The 24,585-nt window shown below is 46.8% G+C and overlaps 1 protein-coding gene across 6 annotated transcripts; it reads right to left on the bottom strand.

Moving 5' to 3' along the window:
• Nucleotide 1: 1 nt before the first annotated feature.
• shc1 (SHC (Src homology 2 domain containing) transforming protein 1) lies at nucleotides 2–23,099 on the bottom strand. Of its 6 annotated transcripts, none has more exons than XM_060053726.1 (14): nucleotides 22,881–23,099; nucleotides 19,465–19,515; nucleotides 12,354–12,518; nucleotides 11,689–11,759; nucleotides 11,131–11,194; nucleotides 9,742–9,861; nucleotides 8,753–8,806; nucleotides 8,085–8,136; nucleotides 7,728–7,854; nucleotides 7,245–7,392; nucleotides 5,890–5,947; nucleotides 5,288–5,407; nucleotides 4,952–5,202; nucleotides 2–2,869 (listed from the first exon to the last, which is right to left on the bottom strand). In XM_060053726.1, exons 2-14 carry the CDS (start codon nucleotides 19,474–19,476, stop codon nucleotides 2,741–2,743), a joined length of 1,371 nt encoding a protein of 456 aa, XP_059909709.1. In that variant the 5' UTR covers nucleotides 19,477–19,515; nucleotides 22,881–23,099; the 3' UTR covers nucleotides 2–2,740. The 6 variants fall into 6 exon arrangements, with proteins under 6 accessions (XP_059909709.1, XP_059909710.1, XP_059909712.1 ...); XM_060053727.1 differs by having other exon boundaries at nucleotides 5,890–5,935; XM_060053729.1 differs by having other exon boundaries at nucleotides 5,288–5,404; nucleotides 5,890–5,935.
• Between the last annotated feature and the right edge of the window lie 1,486 nt (nucleotides 23,100–24,585).

The following is a 24,585-nucleotide window of genomic DNA, read 5'->3' as shown; positions in this document are numbered from 1 at the left end:
GGCAGATTAATCATATATGTATTTATATATGCAAGTTTTTTTTTCTTTACAGATACAGGTGTAAACAGACATGTTTAAAAAAAAAAGCAAGAAAGTAAAAATCAACGTTTGTGCAGGCTATAATTAAAAGTAACCTTTGGCTTCCATAAACAAATTAATACAATAAGGTACATCAACATCATACACAGTAACACCACCAACGACAACTAGAAATGTAAAAAGTATGATCATGCAACAAAAGGCAACTGTGATGAGTAATGAGAACACGAGATTGATTCACTGATTACAGACAAGGGTCCGTCCACAAACACCGACATTAACACACAAACCCTTTTTTTGTGACCTACATGACCCCCTGAACTAGATGGAGTCGTGACAGACCTGGCTGTCCCTTTGGTAAAACACAAAAGAGTCACCTCTAACGGTCAACAGTCACGGTGGAGGACTACAAATCCTAACAATAGTTTGCCATTAATCTGGTATATTTAAACTGAGTTTACTGGACTAATAAGAGCGATACCTGGAATCTCTCGATGTCTGGCTTCAGAAGTGTATACAAAACACACGTGTCTTTAATAACCACCCATCCCAGAGGGAGATCGTCAATATTAAGATATGGCCAGGGAAGAACCCCCCGCAAACAAAGTGACATCAGGTTACCATGACAACAAGCTATTAACCTTAGCAGGTGCATAAGGAGGAGAGAGAGATTGCCATCACAGACTCTGGCGATGTGTGTTTGATCTGGGAGTGTCCTTTTTTTTCTTGAGGTGTGTGTTAAAGTTCTCCTGTTGACGACTACTGTTGAACTAAGCACATCAGGTGACTGCATTGAAGCAACATGACCACATTAAACAAACAAGGCACAGAGTAATAGATAGAAAACACTCGGACAGACAGAGACAGAGAGAGAGAGAGAGAGAGAGAGAGAGAGAGAGAGAGAGAGAGAGAGAGAGAGAGAGAGAGAGAGAGAGAGAGAGAGAGAGAGAGAGAGAGAGAGAGAGGAAGAGAGAGAGAGAGAGATAGAGACTAAGAACAGTACTCTGACTTCTCCAAGCAAAAGTAAGGCTAAAACATTTGATTAATAACAGCAATGCAGCAAAAATGTTTTCTTTAAAAAAACAAGCCTCGATAAACCCTCCTCCCTGTATGAAAAGGTCCAAAAACAGCTAAATGCAAACATACAACCAAACAGAAGCGTCACATTTGCAGAGGAAAATTCATTGCTCAGACTGCTCAAGGGACCACGCGCATCGGGAGAGCCAACCATTAAATTGTTCTTCCAAAGCACAAAGAGACAGTGTCACAGATTGTCTATGCAAACTTTTAAAAAAAACCAGATGAAAACATTGACAAGCCAAATGTCAGCATGAACTTGCTCACAATCTCTTACAATGAATAAATTACGTCTTTAGATGACATCATAAGTAATTTGCGATGGGCTCTCCTTTCGATGGCGCTGAACTCAGACAGTGTCCGAGCGCGTTCCCTGTACAACAGAGTGGATTTGTTTGCTGAGCACCGCTCTTACGTACGCACAGCAAACAGATAAACATGCGGTTGGCTTTAGCGGTTAATGAAAAGCTCCATGGATTTTCTCCACCTTGGGCAACCAAACTCAACCCATTCTTTGGTGTTGGTTAGAACGTTGGAGTGCAGAGAAGGTGAACACATGTGTGTGCATCAGGGGCTGGGAGGAGGGCAGACAGCAGTATGGACGGTGCTTAACATGAGATCTGTGATATCAAAAGCAAGTCTGGGGCTGACAAATTGATATTGGCATAGGAATAGCAAAATACAACTTGTGTGTAGAACACGATGGTTACTGAGAAAGGGTGCATTGGCATATCAATCCCCCCTTTTTGCATACAGGCTGCCCAGGCTGCCCAGCGCCAAACGTCATTCGGAGGGGATTGGGGGTTCAACAGTTCAAAAGTCATTAAAAGGGTTGTGACAGTGTCGGAGACTGCATAGTAGTCCTGATTTGAGCGGAAACAAACTTTGCAATACATCCTCACTGAGCAGGGTTCATCTTGTTAGCCCCATTGCGTTCTAGAAGACGAGGTACAACCGATCCAATGGACCCAACCTAAGCATCTAGGGCATGCTCAGCCCCCCAAACGACTCCCCTCTCCTCGCCCCTTATAGGACTCTTCTGTATTTCAACAATTAAGTTATCTTTTTTTATCATTTTGAGTATTCACAAATGAGTGGCTGCCATTTTGAATAGTGACCAATACTTAGATACCAAGCTGGATTTAGCAGGTGGGGGGGGGGGGGGGGGTTGGTACCAGGTTCCCAGTAGGCTGTAAGACATTGCAGCAGCACTTTGACTTGCTAGATGAGGAATTTCAGAGAGGGGGTAGGAGGGAGAGACATGGCAGAGTTCACAGTCTTGCTGTCCAAAGACAGCAGCATGTTGCCTGCGACAGCAGTAAGCAACGGAATTTGGCAGAGGTCATTTTTTCTTGGTTTTTCTTTTGCGATTGCTTTGTCTATTGTAAGTTCAAAAGTCTGCACGTGTGGTTGTGTAGTGTTGCTTTTGTATATGGACCGACCACACTTTTGTTATACGTTTGCCTAGGGAGTTTCCTCAGGAGTGTATCATTTTGGGAGTGTTTATGTGCGGTAGGGTTCGGTTTGTAAATGCAGGGTTGTACATATCTCCACATCCAGGTGTGTGTATGGTTCTGTGTGTATGTATATATGTGTGCGTGTGTGTGTGTGTGTGTGTGTGCGATCAGGTCCTGCGCTCCACCGGCTGCTGCAGACACACCTCGCTGCCCGCGGACACGATGGGCAGCCTGTTGTCCATGTGGTAGCTGATGAGGTGACTCACACTCTCAAATCGGTGGTCCTTTGTACGCACCTGAGAAGACACAAACACATTAGGGCGGTGAGCTCCTCTGATTGCAAAGAATGAAACACCTTATTTGTGTGCTCTGACAGGCACGATAAAAACACAGGGCAGGGACGCTTCAACAAGAGGAGGAAAAAGGTGGAGGGAGAGCAGCCATCAATGAATACAGAAAACATACGATGCAACACAAATTAAATATGAGAGCAAATATCACAGAAGAATTCTTACAAAATAAACTAAACTCACAAATAAACACACTCAAATGACTAGAAATTATTAAAAGTAGACTTTCCGCCCGCGCGCTGCCTGCGCTCAACCTTTAGTTCTAATTGAACCAATAGCTATAATGTGGAAACCCCAGTCGATAATGTAACAAATTTCTGCGCACAATATAATAATATTTTGCCTATAATGTTACAACGTCTAACATTTTGGTTCACCTATTAGGTAATGAAGCAAGCATAATCATTTTCTCCTTCCGTTATGAGGCAAGCATAATAATTTTCTACTTATAAGCCGTTTACCCAAATTTTTGCTGCATTTGTATATGAGGAGATTCGACCCTCAGGGTGATTCACACTTGATGCTTTATATGCGGGCATCGATGTCCTTTAGACATCAGCAGAATCAACGGGGGGTTTAGGGGGGTCGGCTTGCAAGGGGTGGGATATGACGTAGGTAGGGTCTAAGTCCGCAAGAGGCTGGATAAGTGTGGCCGCTGTCACTGTAATTCGTTTTGATTTAACCATAGACAAAATGGAGGCAGAATGGGCAGAACACATCGCGATCATCTTAAATGTTGCGAAAATGATGCATCATATATTCTGTTGCATCGATAAAATATGAAGCATCGACGATGAAAGATTGGACTATGAGTTAGTAACAAATAGAAGAAACGATGCAGAAGAAAGGCGTCGCGAACGACTGCGTTACCGGAGAAAGAGTGTACTTTGTGCTTCATTTCACATATAACAAATACTTGGACAAATGTAGTTAATTTCTGTGTTTAACTGAGAAAACAGGGAGTGGAAGGACGGGAACCTATAATGTTCAGCTGACTGTTATCAGTATTAATAATAAAAAAAAAAATTCTATACATGTGCAGCTCTGACAGCAGCACCATAGTGAAATAAACTAAGTGTAACAACAGCTAAGGCAGCAACCTACCTAACTGTAGTGAAATAAAGCACAGGCGTGTGTGGGGGAGGGGGAGTGGGAGAAGGGGGGGTGTGAGGGCAAGATTGTGCATTGTACATTGGCTACCTGACATGAGGGTTTAAGTTTATTTATTTTTTTTACCAGAAGAATACGTCATTGAGATTAAACATCTCTTCAAGTGACCTGGCCAAGACAGGCAGCAGTACCCTACGGTCACACATAGCATACACACAAAAAATTAGAAAAATAAAACAACAGTCGGCAGTGGGGAGGGGGGATATCAATTTCGCAAAACATTTCGGGAGGCTCAAGGAGAAAAGTAATATTAAGTTTGAGCAACAACTGTAAAGACATTTTGGCAGGCTCAAGGAGGAGGGTAATTTACTCATTTTAGCAACAAAGTGTAGCCTTGTGTGTTGATATGCTGGTCGCCTGAATGTTTGAAACTAACGGTTTCTATATAATAAAATGAACGACCTGCCGTTGCGTTGTCGACGTGAGAAATTATCTCAAATTCTTTATCACAATTTCTACAGTCTATAGACAGAACGCCTTACCTGGGAGAGTTTGTCGAGGGCGGGGCCGTTAAAAGACATTGCAGGATGCGGGATCGATCTTGCCGTTGTCTTACAACGTGTGTGCAGTGTGTGACTGCTCGTGCATGTGTGTGCTTGCGTGTGTGCATGTTTGTGTGGTGTGTGTGTGTATGCGGTGTCCTATGCTGCCTTTGTTCAAACGTCAGCGCGTGTGCCTGCGTGGGTGTATTTGTGTGTGTGTGTGTGTGCTGCAGGCTGCTTGGCACATGCGCACTGGCCAACATGCCCGAGTATCTTGTCCGACAGGCCTGCTATTATATAGTAGTAAGATACGACAGCAAATAAATGCGTTATACTAATCCTCCAACAACAATGCTCCCCCCTCGCCTGGACTCACCACCCCCTCAGGGTCCACCAGCAGCAGGTGCTTGGGCTGCCCTCCCTGCTGGCCCGTCAGGACGTACTGCCCGGGCGTGGTCCCGGACTCCCGGACCAGGAAGTCCCCGTCCCGCGTCAGTAGCCTCTCCGCCGGCCTGCGGCTCAGGCTGCCGTGGAACCAGGTCTCGCACTGCAGCTGCTCCACCAGTGGGGGCGCCGCCGACACCGGGCCAAGACCCCCAGAGACCCCGAGGGCATCGTCGAAGGGCTCTGAGAGAGACGGGTCACTGAGGGTTACGTGTTGTGTTGGGGCATTTATAAACATTTAAACATTTATTGGAAGTAGTACTCTTACTCATGTCAAATGCATCTCTATGAGCGTTTCCATTGGCCGCAGATGCTAGAGGGCGGGGTTTATCCACATTGACGTACGATGGGTCGTCAAAGAGCTCCCGCCCACCTTCTTTGGCCCCTACTTACAAAAAGAAAGAAGAATTTTAGAACTAGAGAAATGAATCAACCTGACTACACACATTTTGTCATTACCAATTATTTGTCACCAAGTCACCAAGATTTTAAAAAGTATTGCAAAACAGAGCTTCTTATTTCAGGTCTTGGGTTTTCTTTCAACAAAGGAAACATCATCTTGCATGTGTGGGCGGGCATTCTCTCAGAGCCGCGGTCTACAGCAAATGACGTGCTCAGAGAGCCAGCGCTCACCACAAGCCTTTCGCGGCTGCATCCATTTGATTCCACGAATAGTGAGAAGTTAAGAGATTTGCTGACATTCAGAAGATGAAAGAAAACATGCTACACTTTATTTCGATTGTTTGTTTAACCCTGAGAGGAGGGTGTGTAAGTCGTGATATAATCCAATCAAGGGAAAAGAGTAAGAGACATATACATTTAGTATAATATTAACCAGAAAGTTTTCATTGACAGACAGTGCTACTATACCTGGCAGAGGAGGAAGGGGCTGTTTGTGGATGTCGTTCTGCCCCTGCTGGACATAGGGCTGCAATAAACAATAAAATCATAAAAGATATATACAGAACTACTGGTACAGATGTATAAATAAGTAATGCTTTTTGTGTGATTTAACAGTTTGGTTTTAGGAAGAGTGTGTGTGTGTGTGTGTGTGTGTGTGTGTGTGTGTGTGTGTGTGTGTGTGTGTGTGTGTGTGTGTGTGCGTGTGTGTGTGTGTGTGTGTTTCTCTCTGTCTTTGTGTGTCTCTGTGTGTATCTCTGTGTGTCTGTTTGTCTGTGTCTGTGTCTCTGTGTGTCTGTGTCTCTGTGTGTCTGTGTCTCTGTGTGTCTGTGTGTCTGTGTCTCTTTGTGTCTGTGTCTCTGTGTGTCTGTGTCTCTTTGTGTCTGTGTGTCTGTGTCTCTGTGTGTCTGTGTCTCTTTGTGTCTGTGTGTCTGTGTCTGTCTCTGTGTCTCTGTGTGTCTGTGTCTCTGTGTGTCTGTGTCTCTTTGTGTCTGTGTCTCTGTGTGTCTGTGTCTCTTTGTGTCTGTGTGTCTGTGTCTCTGTGTGTCTGTGTCTCTGTGTGTCTGTGTCTCTGTGTGTCTCTTTGTCTCTGTGTCTCTGTGTGTCTGTGTCTCTGTGTCTCTGTGTGTCTGTGTGTCTGTGTCTCTGTGTGTCTGTGTCTCTGTGTGTCTGTGTCTGTGTGTCTGTGTGTCTCTTTGTGTCTGTGTGTCTGTGTGTCTGTGTCTCTTTGTGTCTGTGTCTCTGTGTGTCTGTGTCTCTGTGTGTCTATGTGTCTCTGTGTGTCTGTGTCTCTTTGTGTCTGTGTCTCTGTGTGTCTGTGTCTCTGTGTGTCTGTGTCTGTGTGTGTCTGTGTCTCTGTGTGTGTCTGTGTCTCTGTGTGTCTGTGTCTCTGTGTGTCTGTGTCTCTGTGTGTCTGTGTGTGTCTGTGTCTCTGTGTCTCTGTGTCTCTGTGTGTCTGTGTCTCTGTGTCTGTATCTCTTTGTGTCTGTGTCTGTGTGTGTCTGTGTCTCTGTGTGTGTCTGTGTCTCTGTGTGTCTGTGTGTCTGTGTGTCTGTGTCTCTGTGTGTCTGTGTGTCTGTGTGTCTGTGTCTCTGTGTCTCTGTGTGTCTGTGTGTCTGTGTGTCTGTGTGTCTGTGTCTCTGTGTGTCTGTGTGTCTGTGTCTCTGTGTGTCTGTGTCTCTGTGTGTCTGTGTGTCTGTGTGTGTCTGTGTCTGTGTCTCTGTGTCTGTGTGTGTCTGTGTCTGTGTGTCTGTGTCTCTGTGTCTGTGTGTCTGTGTGTGTGTGTGTCTGTGTCTCTGTGTGTCTGTGTCTGTGTGTGTATGTACCAGCGTGGCCCCGGGCCGGGCCCTCATGTCGACCAGCCCCCCAGGCGGAGGCTGCTTCCCGGGGAAGTTGTTGTAGTACGGGACCTCGGGGGGGGCAGCGGCCTCGTCCTCCTCCTCCTCCCACGCAGAGCCGTCGAACGGAGCCATTCTGGAGATCACAAAGACTTCAGTAAGCGAGGAATGTTGAGAAATACCACGTTAGAAGGGGTATACCAGGTTCATCTATCAAAGGACTGGTTGTTTTCAAAGCTTATCATAATAATCATTTCATACAATCGACTAGGAAGTAAAAAACTTCCACAATACCATTTTTTTAAACAAATGAGTGATCCATTAACCTCATCTTTGGATTTCTTTATCTACAGTGCACCCTTTGCACCCGCTGCGGGCCCCTGTCAGTGGTTAGTGTCTGGCCCCGGAGGTTCTGCTCTGCCATAACAGGACAGCTGGATCCAAGAGGAGTGTGAAGGCACTCTGACTGACCTGTCGTGGGGTGTGACCAGCTTGGGGGGGTTCTTTAGGTACTGTTTGAAGCGCAGCTCAAACGCCTGGCCAATGGTGCTGATCACTTCCTGTGCAAGGCCCTCGGAGCACTCCAGGATGTGACACGCTGCATTCAGGAAATGCACCACAAAGACAGATAGAGATAGAGAGAGAGATTGAGAGATAGCAGCTGCTGTATCAACAGCACAGCAGACGAGTCTTGCTCGATACGGACGCAATGAGCGGATGGATTGATTAGCGGACTGTTCAAGTAGCGATCCATACGTTGGAAAGCTTGCTGATATGGTGAGGATACAATAAAAAGTCGGTGCTTTGTTAAGCAAGGGCTCCACCCACCTCTCTGGTTGACGGGGTCTTTGGCCACGTACGCTACATACTCTGCCGTATCCTGAGGGGGAAGAAACAAGGGAAGACCATGAGGAAGGGCAAAGAAGAACCATGATGGGGAAATGTCACTGGGGCGGTGAGGTAAATAATATTTAAAAGGGGGAAAAGGTTAAGGAAGAACCAAGGGGTAAAAAGACCAAAAGGGCAAGACCAGTTGAAGTTGTATACGTAACATTTCAATACGTAACATTTCTTCTAGCTCGTAGCTTGAATTACCTGCACACATCTGCAGTCTATACTGATCTAAAGTGACTTAAACATTTTTATCAGTAAAATAACATCCTATTATCGATAGTAAGTCTACAAATGAGAGATTCTGGCCACCCAGAGCCGGGTGGTTACAAAGCAAGTCAAGGTGGACACAACACTATTATTGAGTTTATTTTCATCCTGAACACTAACGGTATACTTATTGGGAGTGGCCCAACCTTACACATTGCAACTTTAAGCAAGGACGTTATTTTTTTGTGTAAATATAAAGAATGACGGAAAAGAAAAGGCTGAGGGCTTTGGGACTGTTGGTTGCCGGCCGACAGGAAGGATGAAGATGTAGGCAGAGGATGTGAGAGGGCCTAAGTGAGGGAGGAGAGTGGAGGGGAGAGGTTGGAGCGACTCACTGGGTCTCCTCCAGAGGCGAACGAGATGGACTGCATATGATGATTGGCGATTATCTGTTGGCGAGAGAGAGAGAGAGAGAGAGAGAGAGAGAGAGAGAGAGAGAGAGAGAGAGAGAGAGAGAGAGAGAGAGAGAGAGAACGAACACATGGGTGAATTGATGATCTGGCGAGTTTAAGGCATGGGTAGGAGAAAGGGACATGCAAAACAAAATAAAGAGGGGATCTGACGGACAGCCACAGCAGCACTCTGCAGTAGGAACCCACCATGGTCGATAACAACACGTGCTAATGCTCCACTGCATTGTGAGGTCTTCACCAAGGATTGGTTCGTGACTGGGTGTATGCAGCCCTCCATGTCTTTATGTGTTATGTGTCTGTTAATGCATGTGCACAGCACACTTAATATCTCACCACAGAAATGGGCATCATACAGTAGCCATTAGCTCATTAGAGGAGTCTAGGAGCAGCACATCCCGCCCCAAGGCATCATGATAACTGTGAGGATGTTGAAGTGCTATTTGTTCACCAGCCAAGGGAAATATACAAAATTGTACAATAAACAGTTGTTGTGGTTTTTCTGTGGATGAACACAGACATACTTTCGATCATCAATCAAATGGCACTGATGTGTGAAACAAGTGGAATGTTATTGTTGATCTGCTAATGATCCAGCATATGAATATGTTATTAATAATATACAACCATGTGTGTTACAACACAACAAGTAGCAGATCAGCTTGAGTTCAGAATGGCCTTTTGATCAATATCGGCTGATACAGGATGATAAGACAGATATTTTACCAACATCAGGCGTCTAAAATGAAGTTTAGGATTGAGGCTGCAGGATTGAGTCTTGGCTTGTTTGAATAGAAAAGCCCTCTGACCAACACCCACATCGTGGAGTAGAAAGACACACGCCTACGAAGGCAGATACTCCATGCTCAGCGAGTTAACACCAGCGGGACGGTGGTCCGCCCCTGCAGGCCCACCTGTTTGCAGTCGGCCGCCAGCAGGTTCAGGCTGCTGGTGGACACCGTCAGGCTGATTGTCATGCCGGCAAACTGCAGATTGCTCTTCCCCAGGATGGACGTCAGACAGCGGGAAGATGGCTGGGGGACAGGCAGACAAGGATGCAATTCCTTAGGGTTACAGAATTTATAAAAAGGGATATTATTGTAATAAATAGAATGCACATTTTATTTTAATGTTCCCTGTGTGTGTGTGTGTGTGTGTGTGTGTGTGTGTGTGTGTGTGTGTGTGTGTGTGTGTGTGTATGTGTATGTGTATGTGTATGTGTATGTGTGTGTGTGTGTGTGTGTGTGTGTGTGTGTGTATAACAGCTGCAAAGAGAAAGCGACCCTGTCTGACCAGACCAACTGTGGCCAAAGAGAGAGCAGGCTGACAATTGACAAACACTTGGCCCAGAGGGGTCCCTGGCTGTGCCAGGGCTGTTCGGCCAGACATCTTGTTGACGGCCCTATTCATGATCTTGTGGCTACATTTTAGCTGTAGCTTGTATGCTATATTTCAATTTATTTTTGTTTTAAGGCTGTTGCCACATGCTCTCAGCACTGTATCAAACAGTCAGATCTATTCTGGTCCAGTCCTAGAACTGGGGATTGTGTTTGCTGTTCAATTAGAAGACATTCCTTGGTCCAACCCAGCATGGTGGTTACAGTCGCCACCTGTTTTATAGCCTGTTTTTGGCTTGAGATCTTTAGGCTTACAGGAAGACTATGTTCAAGCCTTGCATAGGGGCAGGCTGGTGCTTTTACACACACACACACACACACACACACACACACACACACACACACACACGGACACACGGACACACACACACAGACAGCTGTATCCCAACACTGATGGAGCCAATCTGGGTTTCGGTCAGGCTACGGTAGTCTGACACTGTCTCTATAAATCAACATCTAGCAGACTTCTCTAGGCTCCCTGGTGACACGAGAGGGGAAGCGCGAGAGAGTGAGGGAAAGAGAGAGAGGGAGGGAAAGAATGAGAGCGGGAGGGAAAGAGAGAGAGGGAGGTAATGAATGAGAGAGGGAGGGAAAGAGAGTGATTAGTAATTACCTGCTAGTAGATCATTTACCACCAGGACTGTATAATCATCCTAAACTTGTGTGTGTGTGTGTGTGTGTGTGTGTATGTGCGCGCACATGTGTGTCTGTAAGACAAAAGAGTGAGTCTGAGTGACCACAGAGTGGACACTCAAGCTATATCCAGCTCTTATGTGGAGTACCCTTCCCAGTGCAGCCCACTTAAAACGTATAAATAAATAATGACCAGTAGGGGTAGTGTGTGTTCATGTGTGTGCATGCGTGTGCATGTGTTTGTGCATGCGTGTGTTTGTGTGCCCAGTATACCTTTCTCCTGCGCTGGGCTCCTTTAGCTCCGGGTACCGCCTCACAAACCACCGAGATGGCCTCTCTGAAACACGCACCACAACAAGCTTTGGTTTACCGGTAGCCTTTCCAGTGCTCGCAGAGTCACAACTTCCTGGAATCTGCAGCTGTGTGCAGCCTGAATGAGGTCTGGCGTTGAGCAATAGGGTTTAAATTCCCCGGCAACTGTGTGTTTTTTGTTGTTGTTACTTTTAATGCCACAGCGACAAACATCTCACTTGAAACATGTAAAAAAATAAAGACACCAGAGCCAAGCAAAGCGTAGGAGCAGGCCGCATACGGCAGACAATGGCAGCTAATACAAATCATGAGAATTGAACCACAGGCAAGAACTGAAACCGAGAGCATGAGTAGAATGAAGAGATGAGGGAGGTAGAAAAACAATGTTCTTTAGCCGCATCCACAGTGTCCAATTTTAACCACCATATTCTCTTACAAGCACGAGGCACGAGACATGACGCATGGGGTAGACAACAAGGGCACAAAGAGCTTGAAGGACACGATGGATCGCCTTCCTACCTGGTGACCTGAGTTCTGGTGTTGAAGTCTAGGGCTCTCATGGACTGCAGGACCTCCACGCAGCCCATGTACTGGAGAGGAAACAGGAAACAGATGCATTCACGGCCCAAACTTCCTACATCACATACTTGGAAAACAACTGAGCAGCACTTACTTTGACTTAATATATTTAAAATACTCAGGGAGAAAATAATACAGCAGACACGGACGCCAATTTATTAAAGGAAACTACACCCAAAAGCTACCAGTATCATAGGAGCGCATTAGCCGCATAGAGCAACACCCGGCTTACTAGTAACATAGTAGCGCATTAGCCTTATAGAGCAGCACCAGTGCTACTAGTAACATAGGAGAGCATTAACCTTATAGAGCGGCACCAGTCCTTCTAGTAACAAAGGAGAGCATTAGCCGCATAGAGCAGGCCCAGTCCTACTAGTAACATAGGAAAGCATTAGCCGCATAGAGCAGCAAAGGCCCTACTAGTAACATAGGAGCATTAGCCGCATAGAGCAGCAAAGGCCCTACTAGTAACATAGGAGAGCATTAGCCGCATAGAGCAGCAAAGGCCCTACTAGTAGTAACATAGGAGAGCATTAGCCGCATAGAGCAGCACAAGTCCTACTAATAATGGCTTCAGCACTGCTCATCTCAGGAGAGGTGTTTACCCTGACGCTGTAGGAGACCCCCGCCGTGCTGACCACGTTGTCCGAGTGCAGCCAGCCCCGGGTGGGCTTGTTGACGAACGAGCCGTGGCGGGTCCACTCGTCTCCGCCCAGCTGCCCGCCTTCCACCCGCGCCCGCCTGGACGCCCCGCCGAGCCGGTTCATGTCCTGCAGGGGGGGGCGAGGTGGGGGAGAGGGGGCCGTTAGGAGGGGGTGACACAGCCGGAGAGCGGGCGGCGGGGAGGAGCCCGTGCTGCTCCGCTCGTCCCCGGACAACCGCACGGCCGGCTGCCGGCCGGACGCCGACTGGGGCCTGCTGGATGCCCAGCGGCCAGGGAGCAGGGTGGCAGAGACCCCCAGGCGGAGGGAGCCCATCCTGGGGAAGAAGGAGCACAGCGTGGTGGGGCTGTTCTCGGCCGGGCGGGGGGACGACGGAGGCAGGATGGGGGTGAGAGAGGAGGAGGAGAAGGACGAGGGCAGGCCCGGTGAAGGGCTAAAGGGGGTGGCCGGAGTGGAGGGTGGGAGAGAGGAGGGATTGGAGTTTGTCTCATCAGTGGAGCTCAGAGATTCACTCCGAAAAAAGGTGTACTTGGTTTTTGGGACGAGCTCCATTGCACGATTTTCTGTGAATCTTCACAGGCGCTAGAATTGCAGTTTTTTTTTGTTTATGTCTGGTGGTGTTTAAAGCACTCCTTCACACCCAGCCATCTGGTTATCTTGCTCAGTGTATGAGCTGTGTCCATCTGTCCTCGTGTCTCAGCTCCCACTGCGGCCAACACAAAAGCCTTTCAAAACAAAACCTTTATCTGCGGATACAGAAGAGCCTAGTGAGGTCCAGGGTTGCTGCAGTGTTTTCCAGTGTGCGCCTGAAGTCTGATGAAGAAAGTGAGCGTTGGCGGGACCAGCGCAGATCATGTTGTCTTTAGGTCTTCAAACTGCATCAGGGTTTGTGTTCTCCGGGGAAAGGGTACGGGAAGTTCAGCGCTTATCATTGTTTTTTGCTATAATGTAAAAAGTAAACCTGTGGGTGTCTCAGGCCCGAGCCAGACAGCTCCCTGTGAGAGATCCAGCCGTAGCAAGCACCATGGAGAATCAGCATGAGTGACGTCTCACGGTAGGGCATCGGATACACAGCGTGTGTTTTGCTGTATTAAGAGATATTGTGTGCATATGTACATGCAGGAGTAATCCTATTTCCCCCCTTGCCAGTCAGTTTCAATGTGTGCTTGTCAGTGTTTGCATTATATGTGGACACATGTACAGTATGTGTGCAGCAGCTCCCTGTGGCAGTACTTTGCGGCCTGGCATGGGCCCATAAAATCCAATTAGCTGCCTAAGAGCATATCAGGTGGGGACACACGTACACTCACATACAGACACACACATTTACAACACACTCGCTCACATGCCCCCGCCCTGGTAAATATTTCACTGTGCACCTGCAGGCCGGGAGTAAAAATAGACTGACGTAGGAGGAGGAGACCTACGGACGTATGCCCAGTCTAGTTCACTTCCTTTAAAAACAGTTTTTTCATCCAACTCCTATTTTTTCTCTCTCACTCTCTCTCCCTCTTCCTCCACACGGTTTCGTGTGCTCTCTGACTGGCTTGGGCTCCCTTCCTCTCTGCCTGGCCTTCCTCCTCCCTCTTTCTCCAGATGATTTCCGGCACCGCCTCCTTCCCTACTTTCTCCGCGTCCCTCGCACCTCTCTCCCTGGCTCCAGCTCCTTCTCCTCCTGCGGCTGCTCTGCTCCTCTCCTGGAAGCCGTCTCTCTTCCTCCACACGATGTAGTCGGCCAGCTGCTGTCTCTCCAGCGCCTCCGCCCTCTCCCTGACCACCACCTCCTCCCTCCTCTTCCAGATGATCTCCCGCTCCCCGGCGCCCCCTCCCACGTTGGCCTGCCCGTTCTCCAGGCTGCCCCCCTGCGCTGACCCTCTCTCTCTACTGGGCGCGTCTACTGTACTCACCCCTCCTGCTCCACAACGCCAGGTATGGATTGGGCCCAACTATTGTTTTTTTTCTTTGTTTCCAGACACCAGTAGAAATCAACAGAAAAAGCACTGGGTTTGGATTAAGACTAGGAGCCTGTCACCTCACTGAGATTCCTGATATGGCTAACAGGAGGGAGGCTGCACCTGGTTTGAAGTTCTGTAAAACATAAACTGGCCACCTTGGTGTAAGTGTGTTAAGAGCACCATTGAGAGTTCGGTTGAAGTTGCATTAGCGAGTCTGAGATGTTGCCTAGGTCTGGTACAGCGCCGCGCCGTACTGCGGTAGCACGGTGGTGATGTAACACTAGAGAATATAGGTCATTGGCTGGCGATGACGGGGACCACCGCCGGGCTTTGATATGATGGCAATGAGCCCTGATTGGTCAGTTTCTTAACGTCTGACCCAAGATTCCCTGAATGCGGCTGAAGGATCATCTAAGCTCAGTGTGAAGCCGACGCCCCCAACTCTAATAATTAATGATGAACAATCCCCTGCCAAGCCTGCTTATGCTTTGTCTTGCTGCTGCCATGGAAACAGTCTTGTTCAAAGTAAAAAGAAAAAGGGTTGCAATAATACCTGAGAAAAGTGCATTGCCATTGCCCAAAAATATAGGACCAAGCACAATGAGATACCAGCAAGCCTAATGAGAAACCAACAAGCCCAATAAGATACCCGAACCCCAATGAGATACCACCAAGCCCAATGAGATACCACCAAGCCCAATGAGATACCCCCAAGCCCAATGACATATCACCATGCCCAATAAGATATCATCAATCCCAATGAGATATCACCAAGCCCAATATGATACCATCAAGCCCAATACTATATCACAAAGCCCAACGAGATATCCCCACGCCCAATAAGATACCTAATGAGGTACCACCAGGCCTAATGAGATACCACCAAGCCTAATGAGATACCACCAAGCCCAATGAGATACCACCAAGCCCAGTGAGATACCACCAAGCCCAATGAGATACCACCAGGCCCAATGTAATACCACCAAGCCCAGTGAGATATCACCAAGCCTAATGAGGTACCACCAAGCCCAGTGAGATACCACCAAGCCCAGTGAGATACCACCAAGCCCAGTGAGATATCACCAAGCACCACCACTACAACCCCGCCCGCCCATACTTCCTTTCTTATCTTGGCTTTCAGATCTGCTGAGCACAGAGTAATCTCTTAGATCTTCTACAGTCTAGTGCACATACTGACCAGCACACAATGCATAGCTCCAGCTAAAAGGCAAACAACAGTCTCTTGAGTCTCCGGGCCACACAGCAAGACCCTCTGAGCAGAAAAGGTATGTAATGCAACCGTTATAAAACCTGCCCCCTTTAACGACGCTGGTCAACCCCCATGAATGTTTGACGCTCACAGCAAACCAAATCCTTGAATCTAGCACATCAAGATGCTAGTGTGACCGAGAGCAACAGCTTGTTGTGGGTGCCCCGCATCGCCAGGGGACAGATGATGCTCGCCTACACCCGTCTAGCCCCGTGGAGGAACGTGGGCAGACACTAGCTAGACATCCGTCTGGCCCGCCATGTAGCACCCCAGGAGGGAGCACCCAGACCGTACAGAGTATGGCTGTAGAAGTTATAAAAAACACAGCAGAGGAACACTAAGCTCAAAGAGAGGAGGGGGGGACGGGAGTGGTTTGACCTTGAGACTCCCTAACTTGAAACAACCTTTGCAGTGGCCAAGGACAAATGTAGAGCAACGAAGAGGGAGAACAGGTCAGGTCAGATGAGAGGAGAAAAAGTGGACTCCTATACCTAAAAGGGACATCCTGAGTTTACCACACCAATAGAAAACAACTAGAGGAGCTTTACAAACATAAAGACATTAGAAGCAGCAGTATAGAGTATCGGCACCATCCAAGTAAAACTGCCAATCTAAATCAGATTCATGCAATCAAATCTCCCTAAAAAACTATATGAATTAATGTGTTCATTCTTTTCTTTTGAAAAAGGGGTGATGTGAGCAGCAGTGATTTAGGCAGCAGTGACAAAAGCCCGGTTTGACTCTGCCGTGCGACTACGACACTGTGCAGGGAGGGAGGGGAGTCCTTAAACAACCCTGACTCGCGGTCGGAAACCAGACAGCCTCCACACACAGCCTTGTGAATACCAAAGCAGTTCCAGCCAGGGCACGACAGTCCACTGTCCGCTCGCGCGCCACACAGACACGTACCCCGTTATATGAACAAGCACCAGCTCCTTTCTATTCGATTTTTATAAGAAGGAGGCAGAATAGACAATGAAAAACAAGAAACTTTACATCTTGTTCCGTCTGCTTGCGACTACAGTTGCCATGGCAACAGACATCAAAAGAAAGGCCTGCGTAAATAAATGTTCACCTAACAACAGCAGAATTCACCGGATAAAAAAAAGAAAAGAGAAGAGGCTAGACATCTGATAATCAAACAGGCATGCAGGGCGGCCACACGTCTCCATATGAGAGCTACTCCATCCAGCAGAGACCCAGCTACAGATGCTACACACACAGACACACACGCACAGCGATCAATAGGCTTCAGGAAATGATCAAAGTTGGGTCTGCGTTGCGCCAGCCAGCCCTACAGTCCCGATCAATGATGACAGCACTGGCTCCATGCACTCACCCCGACTGGGACATACCACACTCGAGTTGTTGTGTTGCTTCAACGGTACGTTACTGTAGCTAACAGAAGACAATAGAAAACAACTAGTCACTGAACATTAAAAGAGGTTTAAAAACTTGCATAAAAACAACCTGAATATTGAATATTAAAAACTATGGTTGGATCGTTGATAATAACTTAAGCAAGGCTTATCTCCACAAAGTCAAAAGTAAAAATCAGCCACAAACATTTGATCAACAACGCAACAATTCTTCTGCACTGCACTTTTTTTTTGTCCAATCCTCATGTTCTGTTGTTTCAAACCAAACACAAGCATAAATAGTTAGGCTTCCTTCATAAGAGCACCGTGTTGATAATCCATCCAGGCTAGAAGCCAACGCTCCAGGAGAGGAGTAATGTCAATGGTTCTTCTGCTCCAGCCGATCACTCCTCTTGGCTCCACTTCCTCCTCGTACCTCCACTCCAGGGAAGCGTGCGCCTCCGCTGATCTGCTCCTTAGACTCGGTTAATTCACAAAGTCTCAGCCGGCGAGCATGCTCTTCATCTCTCCTTCCCTCCTTCCTTTTGTAATGCTATTGCTCCTCCACTTCACTTCTCATCCCCCTTCTCTCCCTCCCTCTCTCGCTCTATCCCTCTCTCCTTCTCTGTCAGCGCATGTGGGAATGGCAGAGTTGGACGGTTGGGAAAAGATTGTCCTTCATTGTGCTCTTCTGCTCGCGCCTGTCTCTCATTTCCTCCTTCCTGCCTTCCTTCCTACCACCTCTCTCTGTGTGAAAGGAGCGTGCATTCTCCCCTCCCCCTGGTCGGGTTGGGTGATTTCCTCCTACCCCCCCCCCCCCCCCCGCTATCCCCACACACACACACACACACACACCTCCCTCTGCATCCTTTATGAAACACACACACACACACACATACACAAACCCTGCTGCCGCCTCCACCTCCTCTCTCCATCCTGTTTCCTCTCTCTCCCTTCCTCTCCTCTCTCCCACCTCACTTCTCCCGTTTGCAGCCTCAGTCAGTTGGCGTTCTATGCACCAGCACAGTAAAACACTGTCCAAACATTAAGTCACACACAGAAAGGACAGACCAGGGTGAGCCATGGAGGACACACAGAGAGAGAGAGAGAGAGAGAGAGAGAGAGAGAGAGAGAGAGAGAGAGAGAGAGAGAGAGAGAGAGAGAGAGAGAGAGAGAGAGAGAGAGAGAGAGAGAGAGAGAGAGAGAGAGAGAGAGAAAGGGAGAGAGACGGAGAGAGTGAAAGAGGGAGAGAGAACATGTGGGTTGTTAGGATGCTCCTCCCTTATGTATGTTAAGTAACGTGAGAAATGCAGAGGGAGAAAAGGGAGGGTTGGACAGAGGGGAGACAGAGGAGCGACTCCCCGGCTGTATGGATGGAGTCTGATTCGAGGTCATTGTGAAAAATATAAAACTATGCAACGGTTACTGCAGGGCTTAGAATTAGATGTTTGAGGGGAAAGCACAGGTTACAAACACAAAACAACTTAACCAGAGTTTAAAGTTTAAAACCAGACCAAGAATAATTCAACTTCCAACCAAAGCACCCGGAACAGAAAACCATTGGTCATCAAATGACACCGCACAGCGCGCCGCACACACCTGCAGTTCTGCTTTCCACAGCAATCCTTCAAAGTAATAATTATTTTTATTATAAATTATACTAAGGATATTTAAATCAATTTAATTCACGATTGACATGTAGAGGTATTATATCTCCATACATATGTATATTTTAGATAATATAATTACGTATAATTTATTTGACTTGTTTTATCAGTATCCTTCGCTATTTATCCAATTATTAATTGACTTAATGGTTTACAGTCAAAATAATTATTTGACTGTTAATGTTTTCTTTCAGACAAATATATCCTTTAATCCTCAACCGATCAACTAAATATGCTGTTCAGTGTACCTTAAGGAACCTTGGTGTCATTGGAGAGGTTAGTCATCAACATACTCTACCTATTATAACTAGTAGTGCCATGAGACAATTGTGAAAGCACCCCAGCACCCACCAGTAACCCAGGGGAGCCTACCCGAGGTAAACTCATGACACATTTAAGCATCGGATCAACATTTTCTATAGTCCTCTCTGCCAAACGGGTTGACACAGAGCACTTTCAAGTTGTTTCTGCAAGAGTTAAAAACATGCAATCCGTATAGTTGCCCAATTCATTATGTATAACAGAATTCATTATGTATAACAGATTGCCACAATCAAGTGTTCAATTATTCTCCATTGGGATCATACAGTGCAGCCAAATAAATCATGCTTAATAAATGTGATGATTTTTATAACTGATTCGTTTTTCATCTGTAAACTGAAGAAGATCAGTGGGATGAAATTGTGTGTGTTTTATCATTGAGAGGTCGGTATCTAAAAAGCAGAAGCCTCCTCTCCGTTACCACTGTGTCATTGTGGTTTTGATTTGGCAGGGGAACACATTATATGGTACACATCATCTTACCACATATTCCATTGGCCAACACTGATTCACTGTGTCTGTGAGTCTGTAGCCCTAAAAACACCAACACAGCGCACATCAACACACTGCAGACACATGGAACATGCACAAGGATATCAAGATGATCAAGCATCCAATCACAGTCCGCTTTACTGCCGCCCTGGCAGCCATTTGTTGCCCAGCATGCGTTGACCCAGGATCAGCTGTGGAGTCATGTGACCCCCCACCATACACTTAATATGACGGCCCGGTTGAGCGAGCACACACATGTTTATATACATCAACACAGACAGTAAAATGTGAAGACAAAGCCAGAGATAGACAACAAGGCTATAAAAAATAAATGAGGAAAGACTGAAAAAACAGAGTCAAAACAAGAGCGGGTGCAAGTACCGACAGGGAGCCACTGAGGAATGAGAGGAATTGTAGAAGGCGCTGCGTACGGAGGATATTTGTGTCTCGGCTTGCATCCTGCAGAGCACAGTTCTTGTTTGTCACCTGCCCTCGCAGGCAGAGCAACGCAACCTGACCACCAGCGCTCAGGCAGAGAGGCAGAGAGACCGCTCGCACACAGTGCTGCGTCAGACCTGCTCCCCTGTCCTCTGCTGCGTCCTCTGTGCATGCATCTCTGTGTGCATCTCTGTATGTGTGTGCACTCCATTCAACCTGCCTCCCTGAGACATAGCATCTGTGTACATAAGTAGATAAGTGATGGTCCGTACGAGTACCCTTTGCCCTACAGGCCCTGAGGGTTTGAAAATGATTGTCATGCTAATAAATTACTACAATGTGCTGAAAAACATATCATTTCCAACACACACACAGACACAGACACACACACACACACACACACACACACACATACACACACAGACACACACACACACACACACACACACACACACACACACACACACACACACACACACACACACACACACACACACACACACACACACACACACACACACACACACACACACACACACACAAATCAAATTAGCCAGTGCATCTCCAATGTGGTGAGACTGATCTAGAAATAGGCAGGGAATTGGATTTTTTGGGGAGGGAGGCAGAAATCGATGTGATTAGGAGTGATAGTGAACATTAGATTAGAGAGGCATTCAGCAGGCGCGTTCAGCTATTTAACTGTTCACCGATTACATGTGAGCTTACTAAAAACCCTTCTCTCTCGCTCTCTCACTGCGGGGAACAGAAAAAGACACAGCTAGCATCTTTTGTCGCAGAACACGCAACGAAAACATGCTGCTGAACTAGACTGCAGCCACGTTTATTAGTGTACAGCTCTACAAGTTGCTTCTAAGAAAAGTGCATTCAGTATTAATAATAAAACAATTAGAAAAACATCACATTTCTGTGATAGAACCACTTTGTGTTATGCATTCTCAATTTGTGACATAGCAGCTGCTCTTATTGTGGAGGTGAAAGTCACCCTGTGCCAAAACAACGTCAGAATGAAATGGGAGCCATTTGACACAGGCACCCAAAACTAGGGCTGCTTGATTCTACTCGGAAGTGCAGGCTTTATGTTTAACCATTCCGCCTCTCACTAGTCTAGAAACCCATTGTGTGCCCTGTTCCCTATTCCACCGCCGTCTCACTACCATCCAATGTCTGTGGTGGTGCAGCGCCTCATTAAACCCCTTTGATTTCACGGTTCTGGAGGTTGCTTCCTCTATCGAGATAAGGATTTCAAAAGTGAACTTATTGGTGAGAAAAATACCAATGCACACTTCAAACCAGGAAGTCAGAGAAATCAATGACCTATTTACCTGACCCCTGCATGACACCTCCGGTCACAGGTGGGTCCTGACCTAGAACAAAGCCTAGAGCGTGGAACAAGGCCTTTTCTTTGAAGTCAGAGTGTTGTGACATGTTTTAACACAACTAGCTTATTGCTATCTGTAGACAACAGAAGGTTTGAATGTGGTTTACTTATTATAATACAACAGAAACCTCGGCCTGGGATTCCAAAAGTTTAAAAGAGAACCATAAAGTGTAGATTTATCGGGGTATCACTGGGTATTGACAGGTAAGAGGTACACTAGCACCAACCCACACCTCAGAGTGAAACTGCTGTGTACGCAGAGTCTGACACTCGTTCGGCGTCACTCACTCCTTCAGAGGGCTTCCCATCGATTGATGGGGTTTCATTCAAAATGGACGCATCCAATTCTGCATGAGTGTGTATTTGTGATTTGGTAGAAAGTGTTATAAGCAATGCTGTGATGGATTTTTTTTTTTTCATCTCATGACCCATTTATTATGTCATGGATTTTATTGCCTGTGTTCTTTCCTGTGTGCATGTTTGAATCTACACGGATGTATAATGTAGAATGTATGTCTAGCATGTCCTGTTCTATGACATACTACAAAAACCTTCAGAAGCAGGAGACGATTAACACACACACACAGACGCAGACGCAGACGCAGACGCAGACGCAGACGCAGACGCAGACACAGACACAGACACAGACACAGACACACACACACACACACACACACACACACACACACACACACACACACACACACAGGTGTCAGCCTGGGCAGAGTGGCCAAGGCTGATAAGCTTACGTTTCTCTGTCCATTACTTTCAATCAGAACAAACATTAGAGTCGGTTTCAATATGTCTGTCTGTCTGTCTGTCTGTCTTGTCCCACAAGTCCTTAAATTGTACTTTTATTGTCAAAGTGTTTGACCCCGTTATTCTCAACCTTTTATTTCATTTATTTTTTTATATGCTATACTTTTCCAATAGCCGAGCTGTAATAGCAGTAGAAGAGCTATGAAGCTTTAGGCCTACTAGACTATTAATAGATTATTGACTATAATAATAAAACCATACTTTATTTTCTTCAAAGAACAACAAAGAGATCCGCGTTACTTTTACTACCTATAATATAATCTTCTGACACTAGATTTTTCTGACATAAGTATATTATTAAAACTAACGTTATAGCAACTTCCAATGGAGTTAACTTGTTGCTAAAAACGACTAAATCTAAATCTTAGCCTAACAGTGTGGACCTTCGAGTAGTAGTGGTCCATAGATTGTTTAAACTGTTTGACAGGGAGAATAAATGTCATTGGAACCCAGTTGTAGTGCGAAAACATCCCTTATTCTCCAGCAGCATGCATGCGTTAACATTTCAGTAACCCGATAGGCTCCATTGTATCCTACTGCCAGAATCAGAGGACTGTACACATACTGACAAATAATGAAGACATCACCAACCCTCAATGGTGATCACCGTTGACAAGTTGGTCAGTACACTTGAGTTAAGGTTTCAAAATGTATAACATGCATTTACCAAATCCACATCTAGCACATAGACAGTATCTGAAGTTCTTTTAACCATGTCTTAAAATGTGGTGAACGGGGACGAACAACTCACCAGCTTTTCTTCCACTCTCCTTATTTATACGTTCCTCCTTTCCAACGAGCGACGGCGCAAAACACGTCAACTTGATTTTATCCAACAGGACACCTACTGATTGTTGGTAGGCACTCGTTTTTACATGAGTGATTAACTTCCTAAGAAGCGAGTCTCAACTTTTCTTCTCTGCCTTCCGCTCCTGCTCCTCTCCCCCCCACCCGCGGTCACGGAGCAGACGCTTCCGCGAACAGACGGTGACGTCAACGGGCCGGTCTGCAGTCTGCAGGGCGAATTGGTTGGGCCCGCTCTGCTGCACCTGGGCGGGTGACGTCGCCGGTGTCGGTCTGCAGGGCGGGTCTGCAGGGTCGGTCTGCCGGCCGGGCTGCAGGGCGGGTTGGTTGGGCTGTTTTTTTGGGCCATTCTTTGGGCCGATCTGCAGGGCCGGTCTGCTGGGCCGGTCTGGAGGGCCGGTCTGTTGGGCCGGTCTGCTGGGCCGGTCTGTTGGGCGGGTCTGCCGGGCCGGTCTGTCGGGCCGGTCTGTCGGGCCGGTCTGCCGGGCCGGTCTGCCGGGCCGGTCTGCCGGGCGGGTCTGTTGGGCCGGTCTGCCGGGCCGGTCTGGAGGCCGGTCTGGAGGCCGGTCTGCTGGGCGGGTCTGTTGGGCTGGTCTGCTGTACCTGGCAGGGGGTGACTCCTCTCAGAATCAGAATCAGAACAGAATCAGAGTTGCTTTTATTACATCTTATTGTACAAATAGACAAGAGTAACATTCTTAGGCTTGGTTCCTGAAGAGCCACATAGCAGCAACAATACGATAAAGTAATTGAAGATAAGTAAAAAATAGGCCTATGTCAAAAAAAGTAGCAGCATAGATTACACTAATTAATAATAACAATAACATAAATAAAATAAAGTAAGTAATAATAAGTAGAGAAACTAAAACAGTGGTAATAAGTAATAATAAATAATGAGGTTTAGTAAAGTGTAAAGTGGTTCTTGTGCAAAAATGCTGTGCAAATTACAGAAAAATATGTATTTAAATAGTCTGTCTTTCCCTGGCGCAAGAGTGTAAATGACAGGCTCCTACGACACTACCGAGAACACATGGGCAATAGTATAGAGGGGTTGTTGAGAGTGGTATAGTGTGTGACAGAGGGTCTCAAGACGTTTTAGGGCTGATTATGGTTAAGGGTCAACAAGTGTTTCACATGGCAGGGGAAATTGTGTTGGCCCTGTGGAAATGATGGTTCTTACTGGTCCTATAGACATGCTTTATCCAGTAGCATACAAGAGTTGTGAGTGGACACCAATGGATCAGTTACCGGGAGACATACTGTACTCTGTTGCCAGTGTGTATTCGTTGAATGACACACATTACCTGCATCGAGTCAAGGACACACTTCTTCCCCGGCCATCAGTCATGTGACCAGCAGAGGCAGCCTTGTTACATTATGCCATTATTTTAGACTGAGAGAAGAAGAGCTGTCTGAGCATCCAGGAAGCGTCTGTTTCCGTTCGGGCGGTTTTACCTGGGTTTTACGAGCATGCCAACCATTGGCAGCAATACCGTTTAACAATATGTGCAGTCTCTTAGAAACGCATGAACACATGTTCATCACACATGATGTTCCCTGAAGGATGGAGCGGCTAGCGCGCTTCTGCGGAGCTCGGGGGCGGGACTACGTCCGGAACCGCCTCCATGGGGTAGTACGGCGTCTGTGATTGG

Source organism: Gadus macrocephalus, chromosome 6, assembly GCF_031168955.1.
Source record: "Gadus macrocephalus chromosome 6, ASM3116895v1".
NCBI lineage: Eukaryota > Metazoa > Chordata > Actinopteri > Gadiformes > Gadidae > Gadus > Gadus macrocephalus.
Note: the sequence above shows the minus strand (reverse complement) of the source record. Positions and strands in the feature narration are given on the sequence as shown.

Bases quoted from the DNA above. Each gene is read 5' to 3' on its own strand.
- shc1 (XM_060053724.1), bottom strand. From the start codon at position 12,962: ATGGAGCTCGTCCCAAAAACCAAGTACACCTTTTTTCGGAGTGAATCT. The intron at 7,855-8,084 runs GTGGGTGGAGCC...TCCTGAATGCAG, and splicing joins AGACCCCGTCAACCAGAGAG to CGTGTCACATCCTGGAGTGC. The intron at 5,408-5,889 runs GTATAGTAGCAC...TCTTTTTGTAAG, and splicing joins GCCCCTTCCTCCTCTGCCAG to TAGGGGCCAAAGAAGGTGGG.